Genomic DNA, 19,951 nt, shown 5'->3' on the forward strand with positions numbered 1-19,951 from the left:
GTCCGTTTCATTGTGGACCCAGGTTTTCCATGTGGCTGAAAGCCACAGGATTTCTCTGTTAAAAGCCCTGCAAGGAAGGGTATGGGTGTGTCAGGATCAGAGTGAGTGTCCAGCTGGTGTTTGGAGGAGAGCAAGAGGCGGAGCTTTGTCGCCCATGGTTACTGGACAAGGAGAGGTCGAGCGTTTAGGGGCTGCAAACTAATGGGAGTAAAGCTGTGAGAGAAAGACATTGACACAGCGTGCGGTCGCCCATGGTTACTGGACAAGGAGAGGTCCAGCGTGTTTAGGGGCTTTAAACTAATGAAGTAAAGCTGTGTGTAAGAGACCTTGAGTTGCCCACGGAAACTGGGCACAGGGAAGTCTGGCGTGTTTAGGGACTGTGACTCGAAAGATGCCGTGTATTATGTAGTGCTATGTTTATGTGAACTAAATATGAATGCTATGCACTTGTGAGAAATGGACTTTTATGTGTGAAGTAACACATTAAAGAGACTTTTGCTTTGAATTTTGTGGGTCATTGCATCATCACTGTGTAATGGTGCTACCGCTGCACCACAATACATATTATATATATATATATATATATATATATATATATATATATATATATATATATATATATATCTCTAGATAGAGAAAAATGGAACAGCACATACAATTAAATGGGTGCACAGGCCTCCAAGCAACTAATCCATATACTTGCCAAATATACAGGGACCAAAAAAATGGAAGGCAGCACTCCAGGATATAACAGAAATATAAGTGGACTTTATTGGGCCCACATGGCTTGGTGTAACCAGGTCATGTGGGCCCAACAAAGTCCACTTATATTTTTGCTAAAACCTGGAGTGCTGCCTTCCATTTTTTGGTCCCTGTCTCTCTCTCGATAGATAGTTAGATAGATAGATAGATAGATAGATAGATAGATATCTATCAAAATACAAAAGCAACGCTATAAAGAGAACAAGAACCGTCATGCCAGAATTACCACATTTCTGTAGCTCCATGACTCGCAAAAAAAGTAGTACAGAATCAAAACATTGCATGTACCGCAAGATGGTGCCTGTAAAAAAAAATAAAAAAAAATTGTTGCTATGCAAAAAAACATGTTTTCATACATCTGCATGGATTTAAAAAAAAAAAAAAGCTACGAGTCTCAGAAAATTTCAACCAATTTTTTTTCCTACCATTTCACTTCAATTTATTTTTTGTAAAAATTTGGTAAAATTAATGGTGTTGCTCAAAGCTACAACTCATCTCTGAAAAAACAGGTCCTCATACAACTATGTAGATGGAAAAATAAAAAATGATAGCCCTTGAAAGAAAAGGAAAAAAATCTAAAGGAAAAAAAACTAAAAATTGCTGTTCTTGAAAGGAGTAATTAAAGGTGAACCTGTAAGAGCAAATACGCGGTCTTGTTCTTACTAGATTCCATACACCCATGTATACACGGTACGTCATTAGGAAGGTACTGGCCTGATGCAGCCTAGTGTTTTATCATGCTTGATTTTTTTTAGCGGGGAATCCTTTTGAATGTGTAACATGGCTACAACTTAGCTAAAATAATTATCAAAATGTAATCTCAGTAAACCTGCAGGCATAAAAATATTCACAACCTCATCACAAAAAATAAAACTGTTAAAATAAAAAAGGTTAATAAGTATCTTATTCTGTTTTCGGGTTCAATTGATGTTTTGAATAATTGTAATGCAGGTCATCATCTAATGTTTCCAGTCTTAGGGCCGCTGACCCAAGATTCTAACACTTTGCATTTACACATTTGCACCCTGACAACACTCAACCGTTGGGGATTTGCTGCTGATCCAATCTTGGGACTGTTTCAGTCAAATGTCACATTAGCAGGCATGCCTAATCATCACATGTCAGATCTACAGTTTTACTGTAAATAGATTCATTCAGACATCATTCCCTTAGAGAAAAGATCTAAACTTGGCTTCTAGAATTTGCCAGGATATAGTGGAAATGTGGAGTTAGAGCTGCAGCGCCACCTCGTGGTGCTAAGAAGGAACGGCACAACACAATCGAGTGCTTGAGAAGCTGTAGACATCAGAAATATACAGCATAAGTTTTCATTCTGAAATAGAATTGCCTCCCTTTTCTTTAACATCACATTTGCAGCCACTTACTTACCTAGCAATGTAAAGAACACGGATCAGTCTTTATCCCTCTAAAGCACATTTACTGAAAAGTTGGCACCTGAGCATGTTCTATCCTAAACTTAAGTATTATGTTATTATAGCATGGCAAAATGTTTTCCTTTGAAAACAAAACTAAATAAGTATTGGTATCCATTAATAAGATAATTACCATGCCAGTATTTTATTTTATTCCAACATTTGACAGCTATCAGTAAAGTGAATAAATTGGCCAATTAATGTATGCCCATCAACCACGGCAAGATGACCTTTCTCTGATGGGTACCTAACCTAATGCTTACCAAACGTGCCTTTCCTGGGCTATAAGCCTACAATATAAATGGGCAGGTAGGAAGCAGCACTAATAAAAACTACCTTTGGGCTGATTAGGCTAGGTACCCATCAGAGGAATGTCACCTTGTCATGGTTGATGAGCATACATCATTTGGCCAATTTAGGCGCTAAGAACCTTCATTTTTGTAAGTACATTCTATTTAGCAACAGTGCAGTTTGGCTCTTATGTATTCAGTGTTAGGATATATCTTGGCCCTTACAGAGTGCTGCTATGTTCTTTTTTGTGAGCAGTCATTGCAGCTTGCACCTGTTTACGCGATATGTAGTTGGTCCTTTTTTTGCTCTCAGAGCCTAGTTCTGGTCTCATTCTGGCTCTCATAGATTTACATGGACAAGTAACTTCTGACAGAAGCAATGCTGAAAACAGCAGAAGATGGCAGCCAGTAAACATTTTACTACAGGCAAGGAACATATATTAGTGATATCACTCCGGCGGTAAAAAACACCAAGGAGTGAGGAAAGTATACTAATTCAATATGCTATCACTATCAATCATATGGCTGCCCAATGACTCAATGTAAAATCATAGGTTGTAGAAAAAACAACCAAAAATTAGGTAAGAGTCAAGGGAACAAGAAGAGGGAGAGGGGGAGAGAACCTACAATCTTTGATTGCTATCATATGAGTAGCATACTGACATGTGTGTAAAAGTCCCAATTAGGCACAATTTATACATATGGTACTTCTCATGTAGGTATCTACATTTACTGCACAAATATCCATTATTGTATTTTTACATATACATTGTTCCTGTAGATGCATAATCCAGGGTGGGCCATTTATATGGATACACCTAAATAAAATTGGAATGGTTGGTGATGTCAACTTCCTGTTTGTGGCACAATTAGTATATGGGAGGGGGAAAACTTTTCAAGATGGGTGCTGACCATGGCGGCCATTTTGAAGTCGGTCATTTTGGATCCAACTTTATTTTTTCCAATGGGAAGATGGTCATGTGACAAATCAAACTTATGGAGAATTTCACAAGAAAAAAAATGATGAACTCGGTTTTAACGTAACTTTATTATTTCATGAGTTATTTAATCCCAATCTATTTTATTTAGCCTAAGTGTTAATTGCATAAATGCGACTTAAAATAAATAATGATACACTGATGTAGAGATTAAAAGACACTGAAATTAATGTGACCTCAAATTAAAATTCATTAACAACTTGTGCAAAGTTTGGAAGTTATCCTCTATGCTTAAAATAAAGAATAACTTCCAGATTGCTGGGGGGTGGCGGCTACTGGGACCCTCACTAATCTCGAAGACAGGTCTCAGCGTGCCACAAGAATAAAGCAGAGATTCAGCATGTACACATGCAACATTCATTCTTAATGGGAGCACCGGGAATACCTGAAAACAATGTTCAGCTATCCACTGCAATCCACTGAGAATGAATGGGAGCGATCAGGAGTGGGAGCAATGTCAGCACTCCCATTAAGAATGAGCCAGGGATTGGGACGTTGTCCCCTAGCCAATGGTTGGGTGAGAACTTCCAAACTTAACACCACTTCTTAAACTGATTATTTAAGGGGGTCAGATTGCAGGGAAGTCCAAAGATCTCAGAATAAAATGGTGGCCAGACATGTGCATGGCTGCTTTATTCATTGTCTATGGGCCTGCAGGAAAAAGCCAAGTGCTGTACTGGCCTATCTCTGACAGTACCATAGTGAATGAATGCAGCGATGGTGCACATGTCCAGGAACTGCTCGATTCAGGTGGGATTCAGAGCCCTGATCTTGAGAAGGATAGAGGATAACTTTTAACCCCTTAATAACAAGGGACTGACAAGGAAAGAGGAATGACACTAAATGGGGTTAATTTTTGGCCTGTATGCCTTTGTAAAATCAAGGCCCCCAATTCATCAAGCAAGCTATATTTATGTAATAGTGTCTGTAATCAATACAGGATTTGCTGCTGACAAATTTATATATCCCACGACAAAAGTCAATGCCAATATCCTTGCAATAAAACCCAGCAGGGATTATCACTTTTATTCAAGCAATTCCAATTTATGATGAATTTTCATGTGGTTTAGTCTGAGTGGATTTACATCCTGTCACTCTGGTTTTCTCATCTCAAAATTCCTCAATTCCTAATAAGATGATTTTTTTTTATCCCTCTCGTTATTTCAGCCCAGAAAATTTGCTCCACAGAGAGCAGTAGATAACCGCACTTCAGCTGAAAATACATGTTAAATCATTGGTTACGGACTCCCTTCCAAGTCTAATGAGACAGGATTTGTAGGTATTTAGATTTAATTAATCAAGGTAGCTCCATCCCTAAAAATGAAGATTCCCACTATGTAGTCCTCTATATTGACCGGATGAGCAATAAATGAGCGGACACAGCTACAATTCCCAAGCTGGATCTTAGTTAATGAAGGTTAAATATGGCTAAAGTATCATGTTTACAAAAAATACAAAAGATTTAACAAAGGCAACAAAACAATACAGAATATACAATTACAGAAAATAAACTGGATTAAGAAACTTACTAAAGGCAGGTCACACAGATGGCTCAACTTAGAAGATGGAAGCAATCAGACTGAAAAACATCTGGCTGACGCGGAACAAGCCTACACTGATATGTATATTTCCTTAGCATTGAACGCAGATCATAAATGGCATTGTAGTTTTATCAGCACCTAAGTTACACCAACACACATCCCCTTGATGACTCCTAATAGGGCTTGTTATGGAATGTGGATTCAGTTTCAGAAAATTATTATATTCCCAACATTTGCAATATCTTCACTCCTGACGAACACAGGCATTCGATATCGCCGTCATATTTTATATTGTCTTTACATAGTAAACATGACATGGTTGTTATCAGCTATCTGGCTACTATTGATTTGGGGCTTATAGACATGCCTCACAGTTATGAGAAAATATGCATATTATTAGCATATTAATCCTGAAGTTGAAAATGTCCCATCAATATCGGATCTATACAAACCCCAATATTCATTACTGTCAATTGGAAACACAAAGTCTGGGGAAGTTCTTTCATCAGAGCAGGTCATCCTGGAGAAGAGCCTATTTCTCCTCCTTAAATCAATCAAACCCCAGACTTCTTGTCTATTCCCAGCAAATATACCAGTCTTAATTACTAGTGATGAGCGAATATACTCGTTACTCGAGATTTCTTGAGCACGCTCGGGTGCCCTCCGAGTATTTTTTAGTGCTCGGAGATTTAGTTTTCCTTGCAGCAGCTGAATGATTTACATCTGTTAGCCAGCATAAGTACATGTGGGGGTTGCCTGGTTGCTAGGGAATCCCCACATGTACTTATGCTGGCTAACAGATGTAAATGATTCAGCTGCTGCAAGGAAAACTAAATCTCCAAGCACTAAAAAATACTCGGAGGTCACCCGAGCGTGCTTGGGAAATCTCGAGTAACGAGTATATTCGCTCATCACTATTAATTACTTGTCCACACCAGGGAGTATGTGTTTCAAAAAGCGTTTTAATTAGTTTTGTCACTTCTTAAGGTACCGTCACACATAACGATTTCGTTAACGATATCGTTGCTTTTTGTGACGTAGCAACGATATCGTTAACGAAATCGTTATGCGTGACAGCGACCAACGATCAGGCCCCTGCTGGGAGATCGTTGGTCGCTGCGAATGATCAGGACCTTTATTTGGTCGCTGATCACCCGCTGTCATTGCTGCATCGGCGTGTGTGACGCCGATGCAGCGATGTCTTCACTGGTAACCAGGGTAAATATCGGGTTACTAAGCGCAGGGCCGCGCTTAGTAACCCGATGTTTACCCTGGATACCATTGTAAATGTAAAAAAAACCCCACTACATACTCACATTCCGGTGTCTGTCACGTCCCTCGCCGTCAGCTTCCCGCACTGACTGTGAGCGCCAGCCGTAAAGTAAAAGCAGAGCACAGCGGTGACATCACCGCTGTGCTGTGCTTTACGGCCGTCACTGACTGTGCGGGAAGCTGACGGCGAGGGACGTGACAGACACCGGAATGTGAGTATGTAGTGTTTGTTTTTTTTTACATTTACAATGGTAACCAAGGTAAACATCGGGTTACTAAGCGCAGCCCTGCGATTAGTAACCCGATGTTTACCCTGGTTACCCGGGGACTTCAGCATCATTGGTCGCTGGAGAGCTGTCTGTGTGACAGCTCTCCAGCGACCACACAACGACTTACCAACGATCACAGCCAGGTCGTATCGCTGGTCGTGATCGTTGGTAAATCGTTTAGTGTAACGGTACCCTTAGCTACCACTAATTTTCCTTTACCCCATGTCAACTGTGTAATTGTACTTCAAGGAGGGTTGTAGATTGTAAGCTCTTTCTCATCCTGAAGATTCTGTGTGTAGGGGGAGGTGAATGCCCCCTTTACTGGAGAGGCCTGATGGATTAAAAAAATTTTCTATGACAATATAATTTTCAACACTCGATTCAACTGCTATGTCCAGCTATCGCCCAATATCGCTCCTCCCATTCCCTTCCAAACTCCTGGAGCAGCACGTCCACACTGAACTTTCCTCCCACCTCTCATCTAACTTGCTCTTTGACAATCTACAATCTGGTTTCCACCCCCATCACTCAACTGAGACAGCCCTGACCAAAAATCACTAACGACCTACTTACCGCCAAAGCTACTGGACAATACTCTGTACTCCTCCTTCTAGACCTGTCCTCTGCTTTCGACACAGTTGACCACTGCCTCCTACTACAGATCCTCTCCTCCTTTGGCATCAAAGATCTCACCCTATCATGGATCTCCTCATACCTTTCCAATCACACATTCAGCGTCTCCCACTCCCACACTACCTCCTCATCCCACCCTCTCTCTGTTGGAGTCCCCCAAGGCTCTGTTTGGGACTCCTATTCTCAATCTATACACTTGGCCTGGGACAGCTCATAAAGTCTCATGGATTCCAGTACCACCTTTATGCTGATGACACTCAGATCTACCTCTCTGGCCCAGACGTCACCGCTCTGCTGTCCAGATTCCCGGAGTGCCTATAAGCCATATCCTCCTCCTTCTCCTCTCGCTTCCTCAAACTCAATGTGGACAAATCTGAACTCATCATCTTTCCTCCATCCCATAGATCTTCCTTACCTGACCTATCTATCGCAATCAATGACATCATGCTTTCCCCCGTACCGGAAGTCCGCTGCCTCGGAGTAAACTTCGACTCTGCCCTGTCCTTCAAAAAGCACATCCAAGCTCTTTCCACCTCCTGTCGCCTCCAGCTCAAAAATATCTCCAGAATCCGTCCTTTCCTCAACAGTCAATCTACTAAAATGCTTGTGCATGCCCTCATCATCTCCCGCCTTGACTACTGCAACATCCTTTTCTGCGGCCTCCCTGCTAACACCCTTGCACCTCTCCAGTCCATTCTTAGCTCTGCTGCCCGACTAATTCATCTCTCTCCTCGCCACTCCTCCGCTTCCCCCCTCTGCAAATCTCTTCACTGGCTCCCATTCCCTCAGCGTATCCAGTTCAAATTACTAATACTAACCTACAAAGCCATCCATAACCTGTCTCCTTCATTTATCTCTGAACTAATCTCCCAATATCTTCCCTCACATAATCTCCGGTCCTCCCAAGACCTCCTTCTCTCCTCCACACTTATTCGCTCCTCATCCAATCGCCTCCAAGACTTCTCCCGAATATCCCCCATCCTCTGGAATTCTCTGCCCCAACACGTCCGACTATCAACCACATTCGGATCCTTCAGACGGAACCTGAAAACCCACCTCTTCAAAAAAGCCAACAGCCTGCAATGACCCTGCTGCATCCTCACCACTACCGAAGCTACCGCCTCAACAACACCGGATAATAGAAAAAACTTGGCACTCAGTAGTGAGGAAAATTATTTTGCTTCTTTTTATTATTAATGCATCCAGACATAATTAACGAATAAACATTTTCGGTCAGGCAAAGGACCTTCATCAGACAATTCTTTAGTGTGAACTATAAATACATAAAATAAGAGAACATCAGAAAATATAAATTGTCACAAGATGCAAAATATATCGGAAACAGTTGCTATACAGTGGTGATGATCTTTAGAACTGGTGAAATACAATTCAAATCAAATTCAAAAACCGAAGAGATCTATCCGTGAGTGCTCCGTGGATGGTAGAGGCTCCAGTGAGTATGCCGACCGTGCTGTATGACATAAGTATAAGGGAAATTCAAAAGTGATATATTTGACTAATCAAATATGATGTGTGTGATTGGTGTTCCATATCTCAGGTATTTGGCACTAAGGTGCTACATGCGTAAGACTAGTGGCAAACAGCTTACATTACTGACACCACTCCAGCAGTGCTGTAAACATTTTGCACCTTTGGCTTTTACAGGGTCTTTGTTTCCCTGCACATTTAACTTTGATGTCGTCTGTTGGTCATAAATCAGCTGAGAGGAGCTCAGAAAGAGACAGATAAGAGTTACAAGCTTTTATTAGTGAGCTCAATAACTTTTAAGCCATTTCTGCAACCAGCAATAAACCGTATAGCACAGATTAAGGCCAATGGTGCCGCCGTCTCCATCTTTTATCGGCACGGCTCCGGTCATCTCCAGACGTTTGTGACCTGCAGATTGCTCCAGTGTGTGTTGGTTGAGCTGGAGGTCACTAATCAGTGTAAGTCTACGAGAGCACGCAGAGAGTAAGCAGACCTAGTCACTGAATATTGATGTGCTAACAGATTTTTTCGTAGCTCTAGAGCAGTGAGCTGGAGACCTGCAGAGGCTGTGTTGGGAGGTCGCTAGGACACAGCCACAGAAATCGGCAGTGGAAAGTGACCAGTGATCATTCCAGCGAGGCACGAGGTTGCACATACTGCAGAAGCAGCAGTAACCATGGGGCTTACATGTGCAGCACAGTGATCTATAGTCCAGAATTCAATGTCTGCACCCTGAGAGAGGAGAGCGGAGGTAAGCTCCGGAGTTCACTCCTTACCTCACAGATCATAGAACATTGGTATCCAATTCTTTCCTGTCCTTAAAACGCAACCTCCACCTGGGCACGTTGGGCGAAATCCACTATGGCGGTTGCCATTGCTGAGCTGGATAAAGACCACACTGTCACAACCTTTCCCACAGGAGGCTTCTAATCTGGGGTCTAGAAAGCTGGGCGACTTGTCTGCCCTGGAAACGTCCTTGCTACTGAGCATAGAACTTACTGTGCAGGTATGTCTAAATTTACATATCTATTACGCCAAAACACCTGCAGGGAAATGAGCAATTTTAAGTGCACAGTGCTACATAATATGATATATAGTAAGAGGATAGACTTTTTTATGGGAGGAAATGGGATTCTTTAAATGATGCTAATCTGCACATGGAGCTCTGGCTTTTCCAACCGCAATTCCACAGCAGTAACCCTAGATCCTGCCTTGGATTTCTTCCAAGGAATCCCGAGCAAATACACATTGGATTTTCCTACCTGACCTGTCTTCTGGCGATGCACATCTTTTTTTACGTGGGGTGCAGTAGCATGGTAACTCCTAGGCAGTGTGTTCAACTTAGTACCTTACCATGAATGTGAACTGTGCCTTACTGATACCATCTCTGTGCAGCTGTGTTACCGGTACCTATTATAGCACCAATAATAACAGCATGGCAGCCCTTTACCAACCAACAGTAATACGACAACATCACCATTTATGATTGCAGCAATGTCAGTATCAGGAGAGACCTATGGGCACAGCACTGCATTTATATACTACAACATTAATTCTAAATATGTATTTCATATGTCGCCATTAAAAAGTTATTTGACCCCTAACTTTTATAAACCAAGGAAACAAATATACCTAGCCAAAAATCAGAAAACATTATAGTATACATAATATAAGAGTACCATACATACATATACAGTCATGGCTGAAAGTGTTGGCACCCTTGAAATTGCTCCGGAAAATGAAGTATTTCTCCCAGAAAATTATTGCAAGCACACATGTTTTGTTATATACATGTTTATTTCCCTTGTGTGTATTGGAACAGCACAAAAAAAGGGAAAACAAAGTATGAGAACTGATTTGGCTAGGTGAGAGGTTCTGGAACCTTACCAATTTGACCCCTGTCAAGAGCCTCTCACCTAGCCAAATCAGTTCTCATACTTTGCACTGACGAGGGCCAATAGCCCAAAACACTGCGTTCAATGGGATTTAGATACGGACACATTGCTAGCCACTTCAGAACTCTCCAGAGCTTTGTTTCCATCCATTTCTGGGTGCCTCTTCAAGTATGTTTGGGGTCATTGTCTTGCTGAAAGACCCATGATCTATGACACAAACCCAGCTTTCTGACACTGGGCACTGCATTGCGACCCAAAATCCTTTGGTAATCTTTAGATTTCATGATGCCTTGCACACCGTCAAGTCACCCAGTGCCATAGGCAACAAAACAATCTCTAAACATCTTTGAATCTCCACAATATTTTACTGTAGGTACAGTGTTCTTATATTTGTAGGCTTCATTCCATTTTCAGTAAACAGTAGAATGATGTGCTTTACCAAACAGCTATATCTTAGTCTCATCTGTCCACAAGATGCTTTTCCAGAAGGATTTTGGCTTACACATGTACATGTACTCAAGTACATTTTAGCAAAATGCAGTCTAGCTTGTTTAAGTCTCTGTTTCAGCAGTTGGGTTCTCCTGGGTCTCCTGCCATAGCATTTCATTTCATTCAAATGTGGATAGATAGTTCACAATGACACTTATGCAACCTGAGCCTGCAGGACAGCCTGGATTTCTTTTGAACTTGATTGGGGCTGCTTATTAATCATACCAACTATGCTGTGTTTCAATCTTTCATCAATTTTTCTCTACCATCCACATCTAGGGAAATTAGCCACAGTGCAATTGGTTGTAAACTTCTTGATTATGATGCGCACTGTGGACAAAGGAACATCAACATTTTTGGAGATGGATTTGTAACCTTGAGACTAATTTTGGTTTTCAAGTCCTTGGACAGTTCTCTTCTCCTCTTTCTGTTTTCAATGCTTAGTGTGAAACAATGCAAAGACTGAGTCAACTTCTCCACTTTTTATCTGGTTTCAGGTGTGATTTTCATGATGCCCACACCTGTTACTTGCCACAAGTAAGCTTGAAAGAGCATCACATGCTTGAAACAAAGAAACAAAGTTGTTTACCCACAATTTTGTAAAGATGCCAACAATTTTGTCTAGCCCATTTTGGAAGTTTTGTGTGAAATTATGTCCAATTAGCCTTTTTTCCCGGGGTTTTTTTTTTTTTCCAATACACACAAACTAAAGAAACGTGTATAACAAAACGTGAAATTGCAATTATTTTCTGTCAGAAATAATAAATTTTCTGGAACAATTTAAAAGGAGTCAATAATTTTGGCAATAACTGTATATGCATATACACACACACACATTATATATATATATATATATATATATATGTGTATATATATATATATATATATATATATATATATATATATATATATATATATATATATATATATATATATATATACAGTGGGGCAAAAAAGTATTTAGTCAGTCAGCAATAGTGCAAGTTCCACCACTTAAAAAGATGAGAGGCGTCTGTAATTTACATCATAGGTAGACCTCAACTATGGGAGACAAACTGAGAAAAAAAAATCCAGAAAAATCACATTGTCTGTTTTTTCATCATTTTATTTGCATTTTATGGTGGAAAATAAGTATTTGGTCAGAAACAAACAATCAAGATTTCTGGCTCTCACAGACCTGTAACTTCTTCTTTAAGAGTCTCCTCTTTCCTCCACTCATTACCTGTAGTAATGGCACCTGTTTAAACTTGTTATCAGTATAAAAAGACACCTGTGCACACCCTCAAACAGTCTGACTCCAAACTCCACTATGGTGAAGACCAAAGAGCTGTCAAAGGACACCAGAAACAAAATTGTAGCCCTGCACCAGGCTGGGAAGACTGAATCTGCAATAGCCAACCAGCTTGGAGTGAAGAAATCAACAGTGGGAGCAATAATTAGAAAATGGAAGACATTCAAGACCACTGATAATCTCCCTCGATCTGGGGCTCCACGCAAATTCCCACCCCGTGGGGTCAGAATGATCACAAGAACGGTGAGCAAAAATCCCAGAACCACGCGGGGGGACCTAGTGAATGAACTGCAGAGAGCTGGGACCAATGTAACAAGGCCTACCATAAGTAACACACTACGCCACCATGGACTCAGATCCTGCAGTGCCAGACGTGTCCCACTGCTTAAGCCAGTACATGTCCGGGCCCGTCTGAAGTTTGCTAGAGAGCATTTGGATGATCCAGAGGAGTTTTGGGAGAATGTCCTATGGTCTGATGAAACCAAACTGGAACTGTTGGTAGAAACACAACTTGTCGTGTTTGGAGGAAAAAGAATACTGAGTTGCATCCATCAAACACCATACCTACTGTAAAGCATGGTGGTGGAAACATCATGCTTTGGGGCTGTTTCTCTGCAAACGGGCCAGGACGACTGATCCGGGTACATGAAAGAATGAATGGGGCCATGTATCGTGAGATTTTGAGTGCAAACCTCCTTCCATCAGCAAGGGCATTGAAGATGAAACGTGGCTGGGTCTTTCAACATGACAATGATCCAAAGCACACCGCCAGGGCAACGAAGGAGTGGCTTCGTAAGAAGCATTTCAAGGTCCTGGAGTGGCCTAGCCAGTCTCCAGATCTCAACCCTATAGAAAACCTTTGGAGGGAGTTGAAAGTCCGTGTTGCCAAGCGAAAAGTCCAAAACATCACTGCTCTAGAGGAGATCTGCATGGAGGAATGGGCCAACATACCAACAACAGTGTGTGGCAACCTTGTGAAGACTTACAGAAAACATTTGACCTCTGTCATTGCCAACAAAGGATATATTACAAAGTATTGAGATGAAATTTTGTTTCTGACCAAATACTTATTTTCCACCATAAAATGCAAATAAAATGATAAAAAAACAGACAATGTGATTTTCTGGATTTTTTTTTCTCAGTTTGTCTCCCATAGTTGAGGTCTACCTATGATATAAATTACAGACGCCTCTCATCTTTTTAAGTGGTGGAACTTGCACTATTGCTGACTGACTAAATACTTTTTTGCCCCACTGTATATATATATATATATGTGTGTATATTAGGGAAATGCTTAACTGTATCAGAGTAATCTTATTCTAGTTTATTTCAGCAAAAATCAGAAAACTGATAGTCAGAGATTCAGAATTGTCCTGAGAACCAATATGAAAAACTAAAAAAATATTTTGGGGAAAAATCAACCAGCCTTAGATACTGCAGTCTTTGGCAACTCATCACAGCATGTGGCCAAGAGTGCCGAGCAGTTTAATTCAAGCTTTGTTAGTTACTCAAATGTTTCATAGGAAAAAGGTAAATTCCTAATAGTGATAGCCATTAACACTGAGGCCAACAAATAACAATCACAGTCATTTGGTGCCGGACAACATGTCATCACTGAAAGATAACAACATGATTTAATGGGGCACCTAATGACCAAAGGTATGTGTTTAATGATGAATCCTTTAAAAAAAAGTTAAAGTTCATCAAAAAGTTTAAAAAAAACTTAGAGAAAATATTAGGAAAGAAGTCCACCTTAGTTGGCTGATCCCTCCTCATTAGTTCAAGGTTGTTTTATTTAGAAAAGAGTATGCTTGGATCCTATGTGCCCTTTTATTATGTAAGCCTAGGCATAGGGAAGGTAATAAGCCCCATGTATATATTACAGTTGGTGGAATGCAATATTTTCATTCATCAAATATGAGCCTCCCAGTTCTCTCCTGACAAATGATGCTGGAGAAGACATTCCTACATGAGGCCAAAAATATGTAAAGTGCACTTCCATTATATACAAAAACCTACAGAAAGAAGAAGTGTAATGCCTAACAGTAAAATCAAATAATTTGTATTAAATTACAGTTACATTACTGGGACAATTTTTACAATTCTGACCTCTGTCCCTTTAAAGGCTAATAACTCTGGAATGCTTCCATGGATCCCGGCGATACTGAGAATGTTTTCTCGTGACATATTGTACTTCATGACAGTGGTAAATTTATTTGATTTGACTTGCGTTTACTTGTGAAAAAAATGGAAATTTGGTGAAAATTTTGAAAATTTCGCAATTTTCCAAATTTAAATTTTCATGCCCTTAAATCACAGAGATATGTCATGCAAAATACTTAATAAGTAACATTTCCCACATGTCTACTTTACATCAGCATCATTTTGGAACAAAATTCTTTTTTGTTAGGAAGTTATAAGGGTTAATAGTTAAACAGCGATTTCTCATTTTTACAACACAATTTGTTTTTTTTTATTAGAGACCACATCACATTTGAAGTCACTTTGAAGGGTCTATATGATAGAAAAAAAAAACAAAAGTGACACCATTCTAAATCCTGCACCCCTCAAGGTGCTCAAAACCACGTTCAAGAAGTTGATTAACCCTTCAGGTGCTTCACAGACATTTATAGAATGTTAAAAAAAAAATTGACATTTAACTTTTTTTTTTTTTTTTTTTTTTTTACACAAAAAAATTCAGATCCAATTTTTTTTATTTTACCAAGGGTAACAAGAGAAATTGGTCCCCAACAGTTGTTGTGCAATTTGTCCTGAGTATGCTGATACCAGATATGTGGGGGTAAACCACTGTTTCGGCGCATGGCAGAGCTCAGAAGGGAAGGCGTGCCGTTTGACTTTTTCCAACGAAAAAATTGGCTTGAATTGAGATCGGACGCCATGTTGCGTTTGGAGAGCTCCTGATGTGCCTAAACAGTGGAAACCCCCCACAAGTGACACCATTTTGGAAACTAGACCCCCCCAAGAACTGATCTAGATGTGTGGTGAGCACTCTGAACCCACAAGTGCTTCACAGAAGTTTATAATGTAGACCTGTGAAAATAAAAAATCATATTTTTTTTCCACAAAAATAATCTTTTTGCCCCCAATTTTCTATTCTACCAAAGCTAACAGGAGAAATTGACCCCAAAAGTTGTGCAATTTCTCTTGAGTACGTCGGTACCCCATAAGGGAATGTAGGGTTTGAGGCACAGTGCAAAGCTCAGAAGGGAAGAGGCACTATATTGGAGTTCAGATTTTGCTGGAATGATTTGAGGGTGCCATGTCACATTGGCAGAGCCCCTGAGGTGCCAGAACAACAGAAACTCCCTATATGTGAACTCATTTTAAAAACTACACTCCCCAATGAATTCATCTAGGGGTGCGTGATCATATTAATATCACATGTGCCTCACAGAATTTTATACCACTGAGCGGTGAAGAAAGAATAAGTTACATTTTTACCACTAAAATGTTGTTTTAGCCCCAAGTTTTTAATTTTTCTAACGGCTAATAGGATTTTTTTTTTACAACAAACTGAGGTCCATTTTTTCTTGAGTGTGCCAATACCCTACATTTAATCGGGAAATATTTTTCAGGCACAGTGCAAAGGCAAGGAGTGCCAGATTTTACTGTTACGGATTGCAGGTGCCATGACACACTGGGAGAGCCCATGAGGTGCCAGAACAGCAGAACCCCCGATAAGTGACCCCATTTTACGAACTACACCTCTCAATGAATTCATCTAGGGGTGCAGTGATCATATTGACACCATGGGTGAGGCACAGACATTTAGACCATTGGGCAGTGAAGACAACATAACTACATTTTTACCACCAAAATGTTGTTTTAGCCAAAGATTTTACATTTTCACACAAGAAGTGGGTACAAAATGGCACCAAAATTTGTCCCACAATTTCTACTGAACGTGGAAATACCCTATATGTGGCTGTATAGTACTACTTAGCCATATGGAGAGTCTCGGGCGGAAAGGAATGCTATTTGCCTATTCAAGAGAATGGGTCAGTGCACGTCAGTGTTTCCACGGACGGTGTGTCTGTGGGCAAAACACGCTGACATGTAGTTTTTTCAAGTCAGCACGGGCCATAAAACATCCCAGACACATGCATACGCATAACACACATGGATATCATCCATCGGCGCCGGGGAAGAAGCGTTACAGTTAGCGCTGTTCCCCAGCCAGGTGCTGAACACGGCTTTAATCATTCTCCCCTACTCTGATGGCAATGATGAGATTTACATTTAAGTGATAAAAGAGAAAGCAGTTGGCAGCTGATGGGACTATTACTCCCATCAACCTACCCTTGCTGCTGCTATTAACAGTGACAGCAGGTGTGGCTGATGTGGGTATACATCAGCTGCCGCCTGCGCTATAAATATAAAAAACGACGTGGGTTCCCCTGTATTTTCTATAACCAGCCAGGCAAAACTCACAGCTGGGGGCTGCAACCCTCAGCTGTCAGCTTCAGCAAGGTTCGTTATCAAAAATAGAGGGGTCCCGACTTTGTTTTCTTTAAATTATTTAAATAATTTAAAAAAATGGAGCAGGTTCCCCCCATTTTTAACAACCAGCCTTGCTAAAGCTCACAGCTGTGGGCTGGTATTCTCAGGCTGGTAAGGGGCCATGGATATTTACCCCCCAGCCTAAAAATAGCAGCTTGTAGCTGCCCAGAAAAGGCACATCTATTAGATGAGCCAATTCTGGAGCTTTGCCCGACTCTTCCCACTTGCCCTGTAGCAGTGGCAAGTGGGGTTTATATTTGTAGAATTGATGTCACCTTTGTACGGTCAGGTAACATCAAGCTCACGGCTTAGTAATAGAGAAGCGTATATACGACACCTATCCATTACTAATCCTATAGTTACATGGTAAATAAAGACACAGCCAGAATTAAGTATTTTATTAGAAATAAAACAAAACACAGTTTTACTTTTTTATTTAGAAATAACAAACACAGTTATACTCACCTAACGCCTATTCCAACGAAGCCCTCGTTCTCCTGTAATAAAACTAAAAGAAAAAAACAACAATATACCATACCTGTCTGTCGTTCTGTCCCATGCCGAAATCCATGTCTGGGAGATAATTAGTTTTCAACCTGGACAGTGCCAAGATGCGAACGTCCCAGCTGAGATCACTGATGAATGAGCTGCTGGGAATGCAGCTTCAGTGAACGGTGTGACTTCACAGAGGTTACATCCGGTCACTGGGATCTGTTCTCAGCCGGACTGAGCTGCGAAGACATCCAATGAGATCCCTGCAAGCACAGTGAGCACCAAATTTGGACTTCTATATGTAGCCCAATGTTGATCTACTACAATTCGTGCAGATATACGCATACAAAGGCATACATTGCATAATTTAATGAGCACATAAACATTTTATTTTACTTCTTTTAGACAAGGTAGTAAAACTAATCACCTAAAAATATATTATGTGCTTAATCTAAACTCAATATATTGTAACATACATTACATTAAATTTATGAATAGGGACTATCATGGAAGAATATTTGTACAGCTTTTATGGATAGTTCACAACATACCTTTAACGCCTCCAAATGGGCCATGAGTCATGTTGCAAGCTGTTCTCCGAAGATTATGTTCATACATCAGTTTAATCTGGTGTTGGTTTCCATGTTCCACATTTCCTAAGGTACCTGCAGAGAAAAGCAAGAAAACAAAACATTCCACTGAAAGTTCAACATGACTTTAAGGTTACAATCTTTGTAAAAAAAACAAACATCCAAATACAAGACAATATTCACTATAAAAAATGTCTGCAGCCCAAACAGACGAGCCTTGCAGACTTGAAAACCGAGGATGTTACCCTCTGCCCTAAAAAGAGGAAAATGTGCAGTGAACCCAATCAATATTCGCAGTGGTATTAGCCACTGAAGATTTCACTGCAGAGGATATGTTAATTGGGAACATATCCTTATTGACTACAATAATAAGGAAGAAGTCCCTCATTTTACCACCATTAATGCATCTAGCTCAGAAATCCACACCATGCATCCGCTTAAGAGGAAGCTAGATGTCAGAACATCATCTACAGTGGGGGTAATACAGTTGTGCTCAAAAGTTTACATACCCCCGGAAGAATTTTTGCTTTCTTGGCCTTTTTTCAGAGAATATGAATGATAACACCAAAACTTTTTCTCCACTCATGGTTAGTGGTTGGGTGAAGCCATTTATTGTCAAACTACTGTGTTTTCTCTTTTTAAGTCATAATGACAACACAAAACATCCAAATGACCCTGATCAAAAGTTTACATACCATTGTAATTTGGCATGATAACATGCACAGAAGTTGACACAAATGGGTTTGAATGGCTATTAAAGGTAACATCCTCACCTGTGACCTGTTTGCGTGTAATCAGTGTGCGTGTGCCTAAAAGATGAGCGAGTTTCTGGGATCCAGACAGACTCTTGCATCTTTCATCCAGCCACTGACGTTTCTGGATTGTGAGTCACGTGGAAAGCAAAATAGTTGCCCACAGATCTAAAGAAAAAGGTAGTTGAACTGTATAAAACAGGAAAAGGATACAAGAAGATATCCAAGGAACAGTCAGCAGTGTTCAAACTGTGATTAACAAATGGAAAATAAGGGGCTCTATCAAAAACAAACCCACAGTCAGGTAGACCAACAAAAATGTCGTCCACAACAGCCAGGAAAATTATTCGGGATGCAAAGAAAAAAAACACAAATAACATTAGCTGAAATACTGGACTCTCTGAAAACTAGCGGTGTGGCAAGGAGGCACTTGAAGAAAAATGGGCTGCATGGTCAAGTCACCAGAAAAAAAGCCATTATTGCACAAATGACACAAAGTATCACTCCTACAATACACAAAACAGCACAGAGACAAGCCTCAAAACTTCTGGAACAAAGTAATTTGCATTGATGAGAACAAAATTGAACTTTTTGGCCACAACCATAAACATTACATTTGGAGAGGGGTCAACAAGGCATATAATGAAAGGAACACCATTCCTACTGTAAAGCAAGGAGGTGGATCGCTGATGTTTTGGAGATGTGTGAGCTACAAAGGGACAGGAAACTTGGTCAAAGTTGAAGGAAAGATGAATACAGCACCTTATCAGCAAATACTGGAGGCAAATTTGCACTCATCAGCCTGGAAGCTGTGCATGGGATGTACTTGGAAGTTCCAAAATGACAACGATCCAAAACATAAGGCCAAATTGACCTGTCATTGGCAACAGCAGAACAAAAAGAAGGTTCTGGAGTGGCCATCTCAGTCTCCTAACCTCAATATCATTGAGACACTCTGGGGAGATCTCAAGCACGCAGCTCATGCTAGACAGCCCAGGAATTTACAGGAACTGGAGGCTTTTTGCCAAGAAGAGTGGGCAGCTTTACCATCTGAGAAAATAAAGAACCTCATCCACAACTACCACAAAAGTCTTCAAGCTGTAATTGACATTAGAGGGGGCAATACAAGGTATTACGAAATGGGGTATGTGAACTTTTGATCAGGGTCATTTGGATGTTTGGATTGTCATTGTGATTTAAAAAGAGAAAACACAGTAGTTTGACAATAAATGGCT

At 40.5% G+C, this 19,951-nt stretch overlaps 1 protein-coding gene across 4 annotated transcripts in view; it reads right to left on the reverse strand.

Annotated features, from left to right (window-relative positions):
- The window catches only part of BBS9 (Bardet-Biedl syndrome 9), a 594,435-nt gene that overhangs the window by 504,581 nt on the left and 69,903 nt on the right, over nucleotides 1–19,951 (reverse strand). For 3 of the 4 annotated variants that reach the window (XM_077269285.1, XM_077269283.1, XM_077269284.1), the window contains exon 5: nucleotides 17,926–18,039. In XM_077269285.1, the coding sequence (XP_077125400.1) occupies nucleotides 17,926–18,039 (114 nt within the window). Of the gene's footprint in view, nucleotides 1–988; nucleotides 1,622–17,925; nucleotides 18,040–19,951 lie in introns of those variants that run through there. The other variant, XM_077269286.1, reaches the window with a different exon arrangement.

This window comes from Ranitomeya variabilis, chromosome 6 (genome assembly GCF_051348905.1).
Source record: "Ranitomeya variabilis isolate aRanVar5 chromosome 6, aRanVar5.hap1, whole genome shotgun sequence".
Classification (NCBI taxonomy): domain Eukaryota; kingdom Metazoa; phylum Chordata; class Amphibia; order Anura; family Dendrobatidae; genus Ranitomeya; species Ranitomeya variabilis.